This window comes from Ochotona princeps, chromosome 1, assembly GCF_030435755.1.
Source record: "Ochotona princeps isolate mOchPri1 chromosome 1, mOchPri1.hap1, whole genome shotgun sequence".
In the NCBI taxonomy this organism is placed as follows: domain Eukaryota; kingdom Metazoa; phylum Chordata; class Mammalia; order Lagomorpha; family Ochotonidae; genus Ochotona; species Ochotona princeps.
In genome coordinates, this window is record NC_080832.1 from 112,415,991 (window position 1) to 112,434,887 (window position 18,897).

The 18,897-nt window shown below is 45.2% G+C and overlaps 2 protein-coding genes across 3 annotated transcripts in view; one reads left to right on the forward strand and one right to left on the reverse strand.

The window, feature by feature from the left end:
- The first annotated feature begins 1,019 nt into the window (after positions 1-1,019).
- On the forward strand, positions 1,020-11,243 carry TAF11 (TATA-box binding protein associated factor 11). The gene is made up of 5 exons (XM_058664246.1): positions 1,020-1,301; positions 5,758-5,903; positions 8,862-8,949; positions 9,943-10,039; positions 11,006-11,243. Exons 1-5 carry the CDS (start codon positions 1,131-1,133, stop codon positions 11,134-11,136), a joined length of 633 nt encoding a protein of 210 aa, XP_058520229.1. The 5' UTR covers positions 1,020-1,130; the 3' UTR covers positions 11,137-11,243.
- A 4,639-nt stretch (positions 11,244-15,882) lies between these two features.
- BLTP3A (bridge-like lipid transfer protein family member 3A) overlaps positions 15,883-18,897 on the reverse strand; it is a 73,070-nt gene continuing 70,055 nt past the window's right edge. For both annotated transcript variants that reach the window (XM_058664256.1, XM_058664253.1), the window contains exons 18-21: positions 17,443-17,702; positions 16,901-17,009; positions 16,668-16,774; positions 15,883-16,274 (exon numbers count right to left, since the gene is read on the reverse strand). In XM_058664256.1, the coding sequence (XP_058520239.1) occupies positions 16,149-16,274; positions 16,668-16,774; positions 16,901-17,009; positions 17,443-17,702 (602 nt within the window). In that variant the 3' untranslated portion in view covers positions 15,883-16,148. The remainder of the gene's footprint in view (positions 16,275-16,667; positions 16,775-16,900; positions 17,010-17,442; positions 17,703-18,897) is intronic.

Genomic DNA, 18,897 nt, shown 5'->3' on the forward strand with positions numbered 1-18,897 from the left:
GGCGCGTCACTTCCGGGATCCGGCGTCACGCGTCACCGCGCCCATGCCCCGCCCCCTGCGCACCTAGCTGGGCGGGGTTCGCGTCCCGGCGCAGGTGGACCTGGGTGTGGCCGCGGCCGGCGGGGCTGCGGGTCAGCAGGGCGGAGGGGCCGAGGTGACCGCAGCCTGTGCGCGCCTCCCCACGTAGCGTTTCTTTTCCAAGTTTTTTCTTTCTTTTTTTTTGGCGGGGAGGGGTGGGTAGCTCACGGGACAGGAAATACGGTAATTCGTCCAGGCGGTGTGGAAACAAAGGGAGGAATGTGATCACACGCATCTACATTTGCAAGAGTGTTCTTGAAGCATGCATAAATGAATAGGTAACAGGTGCGGAACGTCTAGTAAGACACAAGTGAATAAAACACCCTCTCCTGCCTCCACCCACCGCGGGCTTCTGTGGCAAGAGAGGAAATCATGTCAACCCATGAAAGGTCTCATTGAAGGGAAAAAGTTCAAAGGAGACACACGCACACACACGCCCAATCTGTCCGATTTGCTCGTGCTGAGATAAACTCAGCCGATACAGAAGCTCGGTTTGAGCGCTCAGCCCAAGCGGAGTCGTGGGGAGCTGGAACCATCGGATGAGGAAGGCGGCTTCTGTTCTGATCCCTGCCACTGGCACTGCTCCCGACTAAGGACTAGGCGCACGAAACCTGCGGACTGCGTGAATGAATGGGATAAATCCGACTTTTAGGGGCCCGGGAAGTGGTGGCGGTCAGGGAGGTAGCCGCCTTCTGAGGTCCACCGGGACGCTGGATGACACGGTTTAAGGAAAAGGTTCACATCGCACTGTTTAGCTAGGCGTCAAGGATAGGGGAGGGAGAGAAGTAGCCCTTCCGTGAATCCAAGTGCACTCCTTCACCAACGCGGGTTCCCCAGGGCGGAGAAGCCCCGCAGCGGCTTCCCTCTCCTCACCACCAGGAAGCCCCCCAGGCCGCTCCACGCGCGACTCGAAATGGCCCCAGCGAGGGCCGGTAGCGGTGACGTCAGCGCGGCGCGCCGGGTGCGAGCCGGCTCCCTGGAGACGCCGCGGCGATCGCGAACTCCGCGTCTGACAGAACCTAGATCGCCGGGGCCTTCCAGTTCCAGCTGTGATGGACAATGCCCGCGAGTCTCCTACGGACAAGGGCGGGGAGGCGGCAGAGTCAGAGGAGACGGCCGCCGCGCTGGGGGGCGCGGGGACGACGGACGCGGACGGCATCCCGGAGGAGACGGACGGTGATGGAGACACGGACTTGAAAGAGGCTGCGGCCGAGGAGGGCGAGGTAGGAGCGGGGCTCGCCGCGGCCTGCGCCCCCTCGGCAGCCCGAGGGCGTGTGGGACGAACGCAGAGCCGGCCGTGCTCCCTGAGGCTCGCGTGTCGCCCGGCCCGGCGTCTGAGGGAACGTTCGATGGCTTCGCCCGTGTCAGCACAGGCCAAGTCAGCGGCAGAGAGCTTTGGGAGGGATGCTGAAGGCCTGTGCCGAGGCTTCTGGGACGTCCTGGACGGTGACCTAAGGGACACCACGTCCATCCGTGGAGCTGCGCTGGAGAACCCCGCAGTGTCGCCCAGCTACGCACCCCTGGGGACCCCAGTCTCAGCTCCGACCTCTTAGAAGGAACTTCGGAGCCCCTGGACTGGGCGTTAGATGGATCGCTTTTGCCCCCAACCGTAGACAGCGTTTAGAAAGAAACAATGGACTGAGCTATTCTTTAAAAGACATTCAAACCCGGTTTAGAAGACAAATCGAGTTTGAGTGATATGCCTAGTCCACTGCAACATGGACATTTGCAGCCAGCGGAGGGTAGAATTATTACTCTTCTGAAACACATTTAAAATTAATCAAGGGCCAATGTTGGGGCACAGCGTATGAAGCTTCTTGTAACCCCAGAATCCCATATAGGTTGTCAGTTCCATCTTTACTGCTCCACTTCCAAGCTAACTCCTTGTCAAAATGCCCAGGAAAGCAGCGGGAAATAGCCCAAATAGGACATCTGCACCCATGTGGGAGACGAGGATGGAATTCAACACTCCTGGCTTAGATATAGTCCAACCCCAGTGGTTGTGGCCATGGAGGGAGTGAACTAGCAGATCTAATGATATCTATAACTTTGCCTTTCAGATAAATAAATAAATCTTTAAAAACGGAACATGTGCCAGACTACTAGGAAAAAGTTCTTAACAGTAAAAACTATTGCAGACCACATCTTGTAACTACATTGCAATAAACATAAAACTAACAACAAAGTCCACCACAAGAATAATAATTTTAAAAAACTAACAACCTGGACATTTAATAGTCCTTAGATTAACTAACAGAATATTGTATTGAATCCTTTCAGATTTGACCAAAGCCTGTTTTAGAGAAAAATTCATAACTTACCTCCCTCTTGGGTTACCACTCCCACTGGACAGCACAAAAACCAGGACAGGGGCAGGGGTGGCTAGACAGAAAGACACCTGCCAATAAGTGTGTGGGCTGAATAGTAGGCTGGTTGGGTTGAACTAGGCTTCAATGCCCATTGACATGTACGAGAGCTAAATGGGAAGTGAGACAGACTAGACAAGCCTGCGATACATACTGGCAAGCATGGGAACCAGGGTAGTGGGCAGGCCTGGTGGGGGTTATGGAGAGTTGCCCCAACTAGGCTGCAGCTCCAACTGGTTTGCGTGAGGACCAAGTATGAAGTGGGTAGGATCGACCTGGACTACAACACCCATTGGTTCATGAGAAAGACAGGACTGGAAACAGAACTGACCCAGCAATAGCAATGACCAGCATGTGCAAAAGCTGATTGGTGCGAAGGATGGTGCCAGACCCTGTACTAGCAAACTCACGCAAGAATCAGGTCTGGGATCATCTTAGATGAAGTTTGTTTGGAGATCCCTGCAACTGAACTGCTGACCTCAGAACCCCAACCATGAGGAGACTAGGTCAGCCAGTGGATTCTGAATCTGGAATGGCGAGATTGGCAGCAATCCAGAACTGTTGAACTATCAAAACTTCTTGAGCAGGACCCTCAGAGCGCGCCTCACATTGGGGATCTGGGATGGGTGGGAAGCTGGGTGGGGCTTTTCCCTTTGTTTCTCCCCTGACCCCAGATACAGGGAAAAAACAATAATAGTGTGGAAACAATGGTATTACCACTTTCACCCTGTAGCCCTTGACCCTTTGTACCCTTGCAGGGCCCAGTCTCCCAAGGGTTAACTGCACAGCTTAGCTTGTTTCTCAGAGGATAACAGGATGGGCAATTTTGGCCTGATACATCTAGCCACTGGCTTAACTGCAAGTTCCTGCTTCTTATTTGTCAAGTTATCTGCCAAGGGATTGGATAGACACTGGGAGGAGCTCGAGGGATTTAGGGTGGCCACTTGAGGACTGGATAAACACTGGGAGGAGCTAGGCAGAGTATAAAAGACAGCCTGGAGTTTCAATAATCATCATTCGCATTCGGCATTCTCCTGACAAGAATGGTGCACTGCGTGTTGTCTTTTTTGTAACCCTAGTCCCTCTGCTCGGCTCGGGGTACTTGGCGACGCGGGCGTTCCCAACATACCCTAATCAACTAAGTAAGATTATTAAAAATAATAAGAAAAAAATCGTAGCTTTGCATATTTTTAATTCTTTTTTTTTTAAAGGTATTTATTAGAGAAAAAAGTTCTCCCATCTCCTGATTCATACCCCCAAATGCTTGAAACATTGGAGCCATTCCTTGCTGGCTGTCAGGCTACATGCTAGCAGGAATCAGGACCAGAGCCAGGCATCAACACCCAGGCACTTGCATGCCAACCTCTTGACATTTTTCTGCTACAAGTAAGCATCCAACTAAAAAAAAAATAAATAAATAGGGGAAAAATTACCCAAAAATGTATGGGAACAAGGAGTTAATGAAGATAAAAGTAGATGCTAATTAATTAGTACCTAAAAATTAGAAATTGTAAAACGAAGAGTTGTTTCTCTGAAATGCTTGTGTACAGCAGTATAGGCAGGAATAAGAAAGGAAAAGTTAGTTTTTCAGTTTAGGCCAGATCAGTGTGAAGATTATGAAAAGCTGATGACCATTTAGAAAAATGTAAATCACTAAAATTGAAGCACAAAGAGGTTAGGAAACTTGTACAATAAATAACTAGAAAGAAAATGAGAAGGTTATCAGATATGCTGTCCCCACTCCCAACCACCACCCTACATTCCCTGACCATATTCTTCTCTGAACTTAAATCTGAGTTCCTTTTTTTTTTTTTAAGATTTATTTATTTTTATTGCAAAGTCATATACAGAGAGGAGGAGAGACAGAAAGGAAGACCCACCATCCGAGGATTCACTCCCCAAGTGACTGCAACAGCTGGAGCTGAGCCAAATCAAAGCCAGGAACCTAGAGCCTCCTCCAGGTCTCCCACTTGGGTGCAAGGTCCCAAGGCACTGGCCGTCCCCTACTGCTTTCCAGGCCACAAGCAGGGAGCTGCATGGGAAGCTGAGCTGCCGGGATTAGAACCGACGCCTATATGGGATCCTGGCGCGTTCAAGGCAAGGATTTTAGCCGCTAACCACTGCACCGGGCCCAATCTTAGTCTTCTTTAAGGAAAACAGAACTAAAATCTCATTAATGAACTTTTTTACATACTCAATATTTTATATTAAACAGATGTGTTAAACATTGAACATGAACAAAAGTATTAAATGTTTTGGGGGGCTATATAAATAGTAAGAGACAAACCTGACTTTAAAGTTTTCAGTCTTGTCATTGGAAATAAATACATTCATATTCAGTGAGATTGAAGTAGAGAGGAAGAAAAGGATACTACATGTAGGGAAGCTTATTTAAAACTGCCAAAGTGAAGGTTTTGTGAGAAGGGAGGCTGGCAGGCAGGAGAACATTCACCTATTGGCTCATTGTCCAAATGCCAGCAACTCAGACTCAGTCCAACATGCCCACCTGGAGAGCAGGGCTTCAGCCATCTGAGTTACCACCTGCTGCCTCCCAGGGTCTGCATTTGCAGGAAGCTGGAACTAAAAGCTGGAGCTATGATTCAAACCCCAGTACTCACTAACTGGCACCCATATGGGATGCCAGCATCGCACAGAGCAGTTTAAACCTCTACTTCATAATACCAGCCCCGAAACCCTGGGCACTCCAGCAGGTGACATGGTCATTCCAACCAGCATCTCAGCTGCAAGGCCAGAGGTGCAACCCAGGGCCTCCTTTCTAAGATGCAGTCTAAATGAGATCGGCAGCAGGAAAAACATCTGCAGATCTTGAGCAGAACTGGTTGGATAGAGAGGATTCTGCTGATATCCCTGGTAAAGAACAAGGCAGGAGAGTGGGCCCAGGAAGCAGTTTTCATGGTCTATGCCATTTCATTATCCTGTAGACACTGAAGCTGTAACCATAGCTGAACTGGAAAGCTAGATTATTTAACTGGCTTTCTTTTCAGGAGAGCCATTCTGAAGCCAGGAGCTTCTTCTGGGTCTCCTACGCGGTGCAGGGTCCCAAAGCTTTGGGCCTCCCTCAACTGCTTTCCCAGGCTGCAAGCAGGGAGCCGGATGGGAAGCAGGCCTGCCAGGATTAAAACCAGTGCCTGTATGGGATCCCAGTGCGTGCCAAGCGAGGACTTTGCCAGTAGGCTATTGCACCAGGCCCCAGTCCAGGAATTTAAAAAAAAAACAAAAACTATTCAATAAATGGACTTGCTGTGTTATGGATAGGTACAAAAATATATCACAGTCTTTCTCATCTTCCCAGCTCAAGAGTCAGGATGCCTCAGATTTAACGGCAGCCGAAAGAGAAGACTCATTGCTTCCTCCTGCAGCTAAAAAGCAGAAAATAGACACCAAAGAAAAGAAGGAGAAGAAGCAGAAAGTGGATGAAGATGAGATTCAGAAGATGCAGTAAGTCTCTTGTTGGGCCTTCCATTTCCAAGGCTCTGACCTAACCACACGAATCCAAAGAACAGTTCTTGGCTCCTAAATTTCTAGCATAAGAGGAAATAAAACAATTAATACATTATTGTGGTATAGAAAATTATCACTGTACCATCAAAAGATTTATGGTGATAATACTTCTGTTAATATGATCCAAGATATTTTCAGTATTTTGTGTGGGTTTTGATTGTTTGGAGGGGAAATGTCAAGTACTTGGGCCAGCCCAGCATTGTGACACGATGAGCTAAGCTAATGCAACACTGGTATCCCATGTCCAAATGTCAATTTGGATCCTGGCTGCTCTACTTCTAGTTCAGTTCCTTCCAAAAGGAGACAGCAGATATGCCCAACTCCTTATCCTGATGCCACTCACCACTCATGGGGAGACCAGGATGGAGTTCCTGGTAGCTGGCTTCCCCTTGGCCCAGGCCTGGGTGCTATGGTCACTTGGGAGGAATGGAGGCTGTTTCTGCTTCTCTGCCTTAAGTTGGTGTTTTAAGAAAATTGTCAAATCCTGTTCATAACCTTCTTTTCTCATTATGTATGGTATTTTACATACTAATAGTTTTACCTCCAGGATATAATCTCGTTCTAGTTGAAAATAGTTCTATTTTCTGATTATAAAAGTGGTATTAGCTCACCTCAAATAACTGAGAGAATTTTAACAAAATTAATGCCATTACCAAGAGTTTAAGTATACACATTTAAACTTAATAATTTGGGCAAATTTTTTTTAATGGTGTATAAAAGCTAAATAGTTTCCTATCAGTAAATCTATTTTTTTTTTTTCATTTTTTTTTTCATTGAGTAAATCTATTTTTAATGGCTGCTCTCTGTCCCATTTTGTGGCTCAGGTAAAACATAATCAATCCTGTAACTATTCTGATTGAATCTTTTATGTTAACAGAATTCTGAAGTGTCTTTGGGTACATGTCCACATATTTATCCTAGAAGTGTAATTGGTGGTTCAAATACGAGCTTTTTCTTTTTTTTTTTAATTATTTTTTATTTTTATTGGAAAGAATATATTCAGAGAGGGAAAGACAGAGAGAAAGATCTTCCATCCAATAATTCACTCCTCAAGTGGCCACAAAGGCTGGAGCTGAGCTGATCCAAAGTCGGCAGCCAGGACCTTCCTCTGGGTCTCCCACGTAGGTGCAGGTTCCCAAGGTCATGGGCCATCCTCTATTGCTTTCCTAGGCCACAAACTTGGAGCTGAATGGGAAGTGGACTAGCCGGGACTCGAACTGGCACCCATATGGAATCCTGGCACATGCAAAGTGAGGATTTAGCCACTAGGCTACCACATCAGGCCCAAATATAAGCATTTTCAAAGGCTTTTCATGTTTCCGAGTTCCAATCTGAAAAAGTGTTCCACTTCATACTCTGCCAGCATGCATGAGAACTTTTTTAAAGATTTATTTTTATTGAAAGGCAGATTTATAGAGAGAAGGAGAAACAAAAGGATCTCCCATCTGCTGGTTCACTCCCAAGTGAAGCCAGGAGCTTCTTCCAGGTCTCCCATGTGGTTGCAGGGTCTCAAGGCTTTAGGCCATCCTCTACTGCTTTCCCAGACCACAAGCAGAGAGTTGGATGGGAAGTGGAGCAGCCAGGACACCAAGCAGTGCCCAAATAGGATCCTGGCACATGAAGGGAGAGGATTAGCCTGCTGAATCATTATACCAGGCCCATATTATGAAATTCTTTACATTCTAATGCTGTTCTTTTTAATACTTGCTTAACATTAAAATATTATCTTTTAATTTATAGCTCTAGTTTAGTATTAAATAGTGAGAATTCATTTTACAATTTTTTTCTCTATATTGGCTATTGTTGGTTTTTTTAAATTTGCTTATTTTCTAAAATTGGTTTAGTCTTTTTTTTTTTTTTTTCTTTCTTGAAAGAGGGATCTTCCATTTCCTGGCTAACTCCCAAAATGCTTGCACAATTCAGTTGGCCAGGAGCCCAGAAGTGCATCTGAGTTACCCACATGGGTGGCCGAGACCCAATTACTTCAGCTGTTATCTTGATGCACATTAATAGGAAGCTGGAATCAAAAGTAGAGTCAGCTCTGCTTCCAGTGGCAGGGTCTGGGGAAGGGGCAGCAGGTGCCCTGTCCAGCTGGGAAGGTGGCAAAAAGAAGCCCCTGAAACAATCCAAGAAGCAGACCAGGAGATGGATGAGGACGGTAAGACTTGCAAGCACAAACAGAAAGAGGACCAGAAGAAACTCAAGGAGTAAAAGCAAAGGCCGCAGGGAAAGGCCCTTTGGCCACAAATGAAATTAAGAAATCTGTCAAAAAGTAAGCTGCTCCTTCTGCCTGAAGTGATGCTGCCCCCGACCCCATGCCTGTCTGAACATCTGGATTCCTGGCCGGAGCGTCTTTTACCTCCCATAGTTAGAGTGAAGTGTTACCTCAGAGCCTGTTGTACATTTACAAATAAACTTTTGTTAAAAAATAAGAGGGGGGATCACCACCATCCCGTAAACAAGAAGTGGAGCGGGGCCTCCCATACGGGATGTGGGTGTCCTTAATGCCCCGAAGGTGGCATAACTGCTGCACCCAGTAACTGCCGTGCCAGCAGTCTATCTGAAAGAATCATGTATTCATAGAATTGTTTTTGATAACTTTGAAAACTATGTATTTGAATGTATATTGATATTTTAAATTTTTGCCGTCAGTATGAAATGCAGCAAGGTAAAATTAGAGAGCCTAATGGTGAAAACAAACGGTATGATACAACATTGTTTCTGTCCTTGATGAAAGGAGTTGATTTATGTTTTCTCAAGTTCTTCCCGAGTACAAATATCTATCCTTCCTAAGCACCAAGCTTATTGCTTAACTACTTCAGACTTTGCCTTTGTTAACTTGCTACCAAGTACTCAGTTTTATAAGCCAACTTACTTACTGGAATCTTTGTCTAGAATCCTGGTTTCTTCCTTCTCGGAGGAGCAGCTGAACCGTTATGAAATGTATCGCCGGTCAGCTTTCCCGAAGGCAGCCATTAAAAGGGTAAGGACCATCACTATGTGGCATTGCCAGCTTTTATTTATTTTTTTTAAGATACTTATTTTTGGGCCCAGCGGCGTGGCCTAGCGGCTAAAGTCCTCACCTTGAATGCACCAGGATCCCATATGGGCACCGGTTCTAATCCCGGCAGCTCCACTTCCCATCCAGCTCCCTGCTTGTGGCCTGGGAAAGCAGTCAAGGACGGCCCAAAGATTTGGGACCCTGCACCCATCATGTGAGAGACCCAGAAGAGGTTCCAGGTTTCCGGCTTGGGATCGGTGCAGCACCGGCCGTTGCGGCTCACTTGGGGAGTGAATCATCAGACGGAAGATTTTCTTCTCTGTATATCTGACTTTGTAATAAAAATAAATAAATCTTTAAAAAAAGGATACTTATTTTTATTTAAAAGGCAGATTTACAGAGAAAAGGAAAGACAGAAAGATCCTCCATCTGTTGGTTCACTCCCTTCAAATGGCTGCAATGGCCAGTACTGAGCTAATCCAAAGCCAGGAACAAGGAGCCAGGAACTTCCTCAGGGTCTCCCGTGTGGATGCAGGATCCCAAGATCTTTGGCCATCCTCAACTGCTGTCCCAGGCCACAAGCAGAGAGCTGGATGGGAAGTAGAGCAGCTGGGACATGAACTGGCGCTCACATGGGATGCTTGCGCTAGTCCCAGGCCCTGCATTTCATCTTAAATTAGAAATGATTCAGACTCCAGCCATGTCCACTGGCAGTTTAAAGTAAGGTTTTGGGCAAGCTACTGTTTTTATTTAGGAAAACACAAATAGCATGCCCTCAATTATTTAAACAATTCCAGTTTGTAAACTAAGGAGTCTCCACATATGAAGTAAGTCATTACGCAGCTGAAGTCTCGTCTAATAGTCTTAGCCTCTAGGCATTAGGAAGCAGTTTTCCACTGCAAGGCTCAGTTGTTAGTACCATGTGCTGATGTCAATCTTGGGCTGTTTTAATCACAGTCTTTGTTCTTTTTCAAGCTGATTCAGTCCATTACCGGGACCTCAGTGTCTCAGAACGTTGTTATTGCCATGTCTGGTATTTCCAAGGTCTTCGTCGGGGAGGTAGTGGAAGAAGGTAAGTGGTGATGGGTACAAATACTAGGTTATACCTGTGCTGGCCTTTTGTTCAAGAATATCTCTACTAAGGAATATAGTAAAGCACCTGTGAGAATTTGTTTGCACTAGAAGTTTACCACATGGTGAGCCCTGTATGACACCTTTTTCTGCAGTTTCCGTGTTGGGGTTAGGATCCATCTGGGAAGTCTCCCTCCCTGACTCCTATCCTCACCCCAGGATGACAGACATCAATTTTATATTTTTCTCTAGTGGACCAGGTTGTTTTTACTGCCAAAATTAAATATGAAAAGGGAGCAGTCATCAGGACTGAACGATGGATTGTGGGTTGTTGTCACTGATATGTAACCCCTGGGGATTGCCCCTTTGTGTATTGAGTCAGCAGTCTGATTTTACTGAGCTGGGAAAATCTTTTCTTTTTTTTTAATTCTTTTTAATTGGAAAGGCAGATTTACAAAAACAAGAGAAAAATCTTACATCCACTGGTTCATTCCCCAAATAGCCAGAGGCCAGGGCTGAGCTGATCCAAAGCCAGGGGCTATGAGCTTCTTCCGGGTCTCCCACATGGGTGTACAGTCCCAAGGCTTTGGGTCCTCCTCCACTGCCACAGCAGGAGGCCACAAGCAGGGAGCTGGTGGGAAGTGGAGCAGCTGGGACATGAACTGGAACCTATATGTCATGTCAGCACTTATAGGTGGAAGATTAGATAATTGAGCTATTGCACTGGGATCCTCGTAAATTTTTTTTTAAGCAGTGAGTATTAAACTGTTGCCTAGAATAAAGCCCTGTGTAGGATTTGTACTAAAGGTAATATGACACATTGTCTAGTATAACTTTTAGAAGGGAAAATGCCATGGTTTATTTTCTTACAAGCTGGGAAGAGTTAATGAGAGTTATACAACTCAAAATGATTATGTGACTAATAAATTCTTATATGATAATCAAACTTTATCCTCACCCCATTTAGCACTGGATGTGTGTGAGAAGTGGGGAGAAATGCCACCACTACAACCCAAACACATGAGGGAGGCCGTTCGGCGACTAAAGTCAAAAGGACAGATCCCCAACTCGAAGCACAAAAAAATCATCTTCTTCTAGACCAAAGCCTAGAAGAGGCTGGTTTAATGATGGAAGAAATAACTGGCTGCAGCTTCTGTTACTGCAGCTGTCTGCATTGGTGCTGCAGTACTCAGTCCGGCGATTACCTGACATGTCTTTCTCAAAACTCTGTTCACCACACCTAGAAGACATGCACCTAGTTGGCACTTGCTGTGACTCAACTTTGGGACCTTCTAGACCTTTTGAGGTGCTGAATACCTGGAGAACAACAGTGTATGCTGCTTTCAGAGAGAGAAAAACATTCCCATGAGAGCTTGGATAGTTTCACGTTAAAGCCTAAAGTTGCTAAGACTTAGATTGTTCCTCACATCAGTTAATGTAGATGAAACAACCAGAACCTTGACTTGTGATACTCTGCCAGGAAGACACGGCGACAGCAGTTAGTGCAATGATGTGTTCTTGTGAACATCTTAAGATTCTCCCATGAATTGGTGGTGAGTGATCATTACACTTTTCTACCTTGACACCCATGTGTTCATTTTCCTTATGGCTGGCTGGAATAGGGAAGGTGAGCATTCATTCATCTTTGGCACCCAAATAAAACTGCTCTTGGCTTTTTTGTGAAAATTTGAGTCTTTCCCATTTTCTACTACAACCATTAAAAAGTTATTTAAAAGAAATTCCAAACACTGTTCAAAACTGTATAAAATTCCATATATTTCACATTCCTGTAAATAAAATATACCACAACCATCACTGTTTAATAAGTTTAATTTGCCTTTTTTTTTTCCAGTTGGTTCACAGAACCAGTACAGTCTGATTAACTATTGCAACATTAAAATTTTCCAATACTGACCAGGATTCCAGTTCATCAATATATTTTCATTGTTTTCCTCAGACAGAGGGGAATGGAGTGACCATTGATTTACCATTATTGACCTTTTACTGACAGTGATCACCAGAAGTAAGGCTACTGTATATAGTTGGCAATCCCCCAGAGTTCATTCTTCTCTATCAGTTAATGTCATGAAAGGATAAGGGTTTTGAAGCTGTCTTCTTTTGAAGTGTTCCTGAGCATGTCTTAAAGATTCCAATTCTGTTTAACACCCTGAGTGGGGAAACAGCTTGGACTCATGAAGTTGGACAAATGTTACCATTAGAATCTTACATTAAAACTCATGACTTCAAACATCTAATTAGCCAAGGAGAAGACACTTCAGCAGGGAATTCCATGAAGAAATGCTATAAGACTCAAGCTAAATCGAACTAACAACAACAAAAGATACTCTTGCAGTTCTAACAGGAAATTTTTTTAAAAAAACAGTGAGAGGGACCATACCTGTTACAATCAGAGATGCTGGCTAAGGCTGCAGCTTAATGAGAGAAAAATGAAATCCCGAGTCTGGTCACTTAGTGAAGCCTCACTGAAGGGTTACGTAGGAGTGCTTCCCTTTGCGCCAGGGGTGAACGAGGAGACCCACTCAGGCAGAAGGCAGACAACAGCCAGGAAGGCGCCACACCAGACGGAAATGCTTAGTGATGACTGAACGCTTGGGCGGTGAAGACAGCTTGGATACTTCTCAAGCAGTGAGGTGTCATCCCACTAACTTGTGTGGTAAGCTACCCACTGGTTTCCATAACTTAGTAATTTTACTACAGCAGACGTCAAATGTTTTTAGCATGTACTAAATAAAACAAAACAAAAAACCCTCACACAAAGTTTTTTTTTGGGAATGGAGAGTTCTCGTGGTACTGTGGCCACACTTCAAAACTGCCTTCTTCCCGCTACTGCATTTCTCCCAAAAGGAAACAAACATAAATAAGTCCAATAGTGTTTACTCCTCTGTGTATTCCACATATAGGAATTCTTTCTTATAGGACCATGAAAAGCATACAGGTTGAGATTATGGCAATAAGAGGGCAGCTGGAACAGCCACAGAAGACGAGCCAGCCTGTGAATAGAACCTACTTTTGCCTTAAGTCAGAGAAACTAAAACAGGAGTTGAAAACAGAATGTGATAGTAAGAGCCATCCCTACAACTCAGATAAAGGGAAGATTTCAAATCAAGTTCACGTGCACTAAGCACAGTCCCAGTACGTCCATGTAAACAGGAAATCCAAATTACAGACCTGTACCGTGGATGTAAATGCTTCACAGCTGAAATGACTGAACGCAGCAACTGAAGCCTCGGAGAGGTGCTGTCACCCCAGACGTTTTCTTGAGGTATTGTTTGTTATTTCTTGTTCTGAGTCTTGCAGCTCCAAGGCAGATATCCAATGGGATCAAGGGGCTGACACGACTTTCTCCTACTATAGAGGAGATTGCTACCAGGCCACATTTGTTCATTATGAAAGTCTCATCTCCCAGTGAGCAGGAATATGAGATTTTATGTGATTTTTACAAAAATCCCATGAAATACCCTACCACCACATTTCCTAAAGAAGGACTTAAACATACAATGACCGAAGCTGCCAACTGTCAAACAGCCAAGAGTTCCAGACTCCTTCAGAACCCAGAAAAGGCTGGGCTGTGCTTGGTCGCTAAGCCTTGGAACTCACTGGATGTATTTGTATTGCCTCCCCCTAAGTAGACCAAAGCAATGCCTGTTCTACATTCCCCTTGCATGGAGGGATACCAGAGGGAAGGACGGAAAGGAAGGAAACAGCTTTGATTTTAAACTAGTTCAGGGAGCTTCAGGTTGAATAATTCTATTTCCTGGCTACTGGGTCTCCCAGCTTTCTCAGGGACATCAGAACCACCATATTGGGAAGGGCCAGTCATCTACCTGATTGAGCATTCAAAAGCACTCTAAAGGATAGTTTGTAGGGGGATGCATATACCTCTCAGTTGTATATCACAAAGTAGCCCTAGTTTTCTACAATTACTTTTTGGAGGTCATTCTACAAGGATTCCTCTTCAACCTTCTGTATCTACTTGGATAACAAGCTTAACTTTCTGACTTGCTGTGGAAAGTGCTTTGTTTTACCTAAGGCTGTGAGGTAGGGCCCCAGAGCCAGTTCTTGAGGACCAAGTCCTTACTCTGCGCTGGGTATCTGGTGAGCACTCCCGTTGGCTTTCATCTGTGTAGAACAATGGTCAACATTTCAAAGAGGTGTCCTCCCATAGGAGCACATCTCCCCCCTGGTAGTTTCCGTTATCCTCTGGACCCTCACTCCCTTCCCCATCCATTTTATAAAACTTCTAGAAATACACAGTACTTAGACTAAGACAGAACCTGGGCTTTGCAGGGGTACAGTTCTGGATGCTGTCCCCTGCTGACCACAGAGGGCAGGCGGGCTCTGACTCCCAGCAGCGCGCTGGGCCTGCTCCCTCTCTATTGAACAGCTGCGTCACTCAGTGGTCCTCACACTTCTGACGCTGAGCCTCACCTATTGCTTTTTTGAGTTTCCACAGCCCTGTTTGCTATGACCTTCCTGTGATTTTGCATTTTGAAATCTCTTCCAATCTACCTGAACTTAGTGACATTAGATTTCCTTATAAAATCCTACTCTTCAAGTCATTTATACAAAGCTTAAACAGGACTGAACTAAGCCTCAACCCCTGGAAACTTCCTGTTAACATTATTTCCAGAAAGACGTTTCTTTATTCCTAAGTCTCCAAATTGTTTTGTAAACATTGACAGAGTCCCACAATCCCATAATAACAGTGTTAAAACTTGCTTTAGTGAAAACACTTGACAAAAGTTCTTTCAAAGTCTGAACATATTAGCTCTTCATCTCCATGATATTTGCTTCTTTTTTACCCTCAAAGAACTAGAATATACAAGCAAAGCATGATAACCTATGAAAGAAATCACTTTATATTTCCTTCAGGTCATGTATGTTTAAGACTTTACTGACTTCACTTAAATCACTATTTTACCATCTTGGCTAGTCAAGGTATTAGCCGATGAACTTTCTGTCCAATCAGTGCAGCTTGGAGTGTATCACAGAGCAGCATGGGTGAAACGGAGAGACAGGAAAAAGAGGGGAAATAACTTCTCTGGGGATGGGACAAAACCCAGAAAGGTTAAGGGTTTTACGTAAGGGTTTATATAAGTCAAAATCACATGATTTTGAATGAGAAGGAGATAAGAAGCAACATGTTACCATGTGTATACATAAAACACATTTTTAGCTTCCAAAGCACCAAGCGCTAAGGAGAGCACTGTTGCCAAACCCCAGTGCTGAGAACACAGATGTGTCAGGGACCCAGAAAGAACAATAGACAAGCCCTCAGGTGCAGTTGTGGGAGAAGGATGGGTCTCTAGGTAGGTAAGTGGAGGGAGTGTAGATTCAAGTTTCCCTGTTGAGCTCTACCCCAGCCCAGCCCAGCCCAGCCTGGGAGAACGTTTCCTTGATTAAAATTGCAAACACTGTGTTTAACAGAGAGAACTGAGCTACTGCTGTTTGCTTTCCACCTCAGCACCATGATGATGAAAGTGTAACAGGAAGCCCGACCCTCCACCAAGATGACAGGCATTGGTTCCCTGTCCAAAAAAAGGCAAAGTGCTGGTCCCCTTTAGTCGTATGCCCTTCCTGCTCCCCAGACCCCCTCGTGAGACTACTTCCTGTTCCTCTCTACTACAAGGTCTAAAGCTTAAGTCAAGGACTTCTCAGGCCTGCCACAGGAAGCTCTGGGACGTGGACTCTTTGGTGGCTCTGTGGGCAACTGGGGAGGTGGGTACTTTCCACTTGTTCACACAGGCTGCAAAGGTAGCAAATATCTCTGACATGAAATTAGGATGTGAAATGGCCGTACAGTGTGAAGAAGATTCCACCTAGTAACCAGAAGGCCAAAAGGCTTTATACAGGCAAGGCATGGTGTGTGAGCCACCCATGCGTCCTGGGATATGGCCGTCCTTCGCCCTGTCCTTCATCCCAGTTACAACAATAGGTGAGAAGCACACCCCTGAGGAGTGGCTGAACACCCACCCTCACTTGCTCTGACATCCACGGCAGATGGACTTGACACCAGGTGGGCCTTCTGTCCTAGATGGTGCTATTGCTGGTGATTTCTCTCCCTGGCGCAGATGGCTGAGCCACTGCCATCAGAGCTCAAAGAGGGGGTTATATTTCCTAATCTCCTGAAGAAGTCTTTCTTTATCTTGGTTGGCATTGGCCAGTGCTTGTTTGGTTTCTATAAGTTCCTTTTGTAGGGTGGGCAGTTCTTTCACCTGAGAAAAAATGAGTCATTCACAGTTAATGTACATGGTAATACCACCTTGCAACAACAACCAGTCAGGGTAATAAAGAAATAATTCAAGCAGAATAATCTATAAGTTAAGCCAATGATCAGGAGAACTCAACCAGATCTAAGAGGTACTTCTCACTCTGGCATTCTCCTCTTACATGAACACCAACAGGAGGACTCTACGATCAAGCAACCTATTGCTTCTAGCTCCTCACTTACTGGTTAGTACTCCTAGAAACTGCTACCAGGTAACAGGAGCCAAGACTGCCAGCTATACATGGCACAAGCCACCTTTTCAGCCCTCAGGGTTCTCCTGCTTCCAGAATTATAGTCCCTAAGGGCTTATGGGGGAGGTGCTGTTCAGTTAGGGCCTCACCTGCTGTCCAAAAACCTCTCCTGTGGATATCAAAAACACCTGTTCTTTGCGGGGTTGCTGCTTCTCACTTTCAGGTACTTCTGTTGGTGGTCTGTCCTGAGCAGTGGCTGGAAAAAAAGTGAAAGTTTCAAGTGACAAAGTGCCGCCGCCACCACCGGCCACTTGCCAGCTGTTGTCTGTTCACTTAGAGGAGACAAAAGGCAGGGGCCAAGAGGCTGGGAAGCACAACTCACCGCCCAAGTGGAACACACCATCGTCACCCCGCTTTAGCACAACATGCTCCAGGGCCACAGTAATGGGGAGCGGGCCTGGCGACGTTGGGTAGATGGGCGGAATATCATCCTAGGGGAGAGTGGGAAAGCATATGACACCTCTAGACAGCTTACTACAGTTAGGCAATGCAACTGTGCCTTCTACCATTCAGCTCAGAGCAGTTTTGTGCTTTTGTTGTGACACATATTTTTGCAAGGTAAGAGAGACCAACAGTCTCTCCCTTAACTACGGCTGGTAAAACTGAAGCTGGGATAGGCTGAGGGCTTGCCTGCAGTGATGAGGGGTGCCAGGGACAAGAATGCATTTAGAGACAAGGTCTCTCACCTGTACTCAGACTGCCTTGAGAGCCACACACATTTATTTCCACACGAACAAAACACAGAAATGCTAACATGCATGTCCTTACCTGACCCTCTTACCACAAGGGAAAAGGTGAACAGCTGTCGCTGCTACAATTCCCTGCTGTACAAGGTCGAGGGCTAAACCCACAGGATCCTCTTACCTTTAGGGTGACGCTGGAGTTCAGGAACTCAATCTGCATGGGGACCACCACTGGGATCTCCTCATCCTCCAAGAAGGGCCCCAGGCCATTCAGCACTGAAGTGAGCAGCTCAAGGTCACAGCCTTGAAGCAAGAAATGCAGGAAGCCATTCTGTGTGGCCAGAGGGGAATGAACGGCTGCACCAGGCCCCACCTCGAAGCGGAGGCCCACCGCTGGTCCAAGGTGATCAGACTTTGGGCTGGCCTCCTGGACGCTTGGGCCTAGCAAAAGGAATATAAGAAGAAGATTCATGAATTAACAGCTAGTAACTGAGTTAAGCGCTTTTCATGTAATGTTCACAGCAACCTTATGCCTAAAGAATGCTCATCACCACCATCTCATAGGTGAACAAACTAGGTTGCAGAGAGTAAGTTGGCCGAAGTTACAGGATTTAAAGCTGGGCGGGCTGACCACAAAGTCTGTGGCTTATATACTTTGGTATAATGCTTTTTCTGGGGGAACAGAGATTAAGGGTCAATGAAAAGCAGACCTTGCTGTGAGTCTGACTGGGCTCCTGGCCAAGGAAAGATTCTATTAATTTCTATGTCTCTTCCATTTGGTACAAAAGTCTTAGGTTCCTCATCTCTTGCTTGATAGAACTAAGCAAGTAGGATCTATGCTGATCTCTCCAAAATTCCATAAAGAACAACCTCAGGCTTAGCCAAGTACATGGAACAACCCATGTATTTCGGGAAATGCAAAAATTGGTACCATCATTTTGGGAAACAATCTGGCCTTACTTTTCTTAGTAAAGTGAAACCTGTTCCTAGAGAAATGATCTAGAAATTATAACCTCAGGAATATCCCGGAGAAGCTCTGCAATGTTGCGTGTCAGGAGACATGCACAAGGCTATTTCCAGCAACTTCTCTGAAATCAGGAAACACCTAGAAACATCCCAGGGGTCTGGAGAAGTAGGTAAGAGTACTGAGTACAAGAGCCAATGGGAGTTGCTGGAGAGTTACTGAAGCTTGGGTCACAACTCAGTAAATTCAATAAAATGCATCAACTTGCACACTTAAAATGAGTGAAGTTTATACTATGAAAATTATATTTCAATTAAAAAGGCAAAAAGTACCATATTTATATAATAGACTGTGATGTGGTAATAAGATTGAACGAGTAAATTAACACCTTGTGAGAATTTCAAGAATATTGTGTCTCATGAAAGAAACCAATCACAAAAACTATAGGTTATAGTTCTTTTTAGAAAAACTAAAAAACCTGTAAAGCTACTTAATACATTTGGAGAAACACACATGGAAAAAATTATAAAGTAAAGGAAAAGGATATAATAAACACAGAACTGAGGATAGTGACCTAACAGGCCAGGTGAGCAACAGGGAGAGGTCCCGGAGAGCAAATTCAGGGACTTCAAAGGTCAGGAAGGGTACCGTCACATTTATTACAGTCAGTGC

Excerpts from the sequence above, each read along its gene's own strand:
- TAF11 (XM_058664246.1), top strand. The coding sequence starts at position 1,131 with ATGGACAATGCCCGCGAGTCTCCTACGGACAAGGGCGGGGAGGCGGCA. Across the intron at positions 1,302-5,757 it reads CTGCGGCCGAGGAGGGCGAG|CTCAAGAGTCAGGATGCCTC; the intron begins GTAGGAGCGGGG and ends TCATCTTCCCAG. Across the intron at positions 5,904-8,861 it reads GATGAGATTCAGAAGATGCA|AATCCTGGTTTCTTCCTTCT; the intron begins GTAAGTCTCTTG and ends ATCTTTGTCTAG.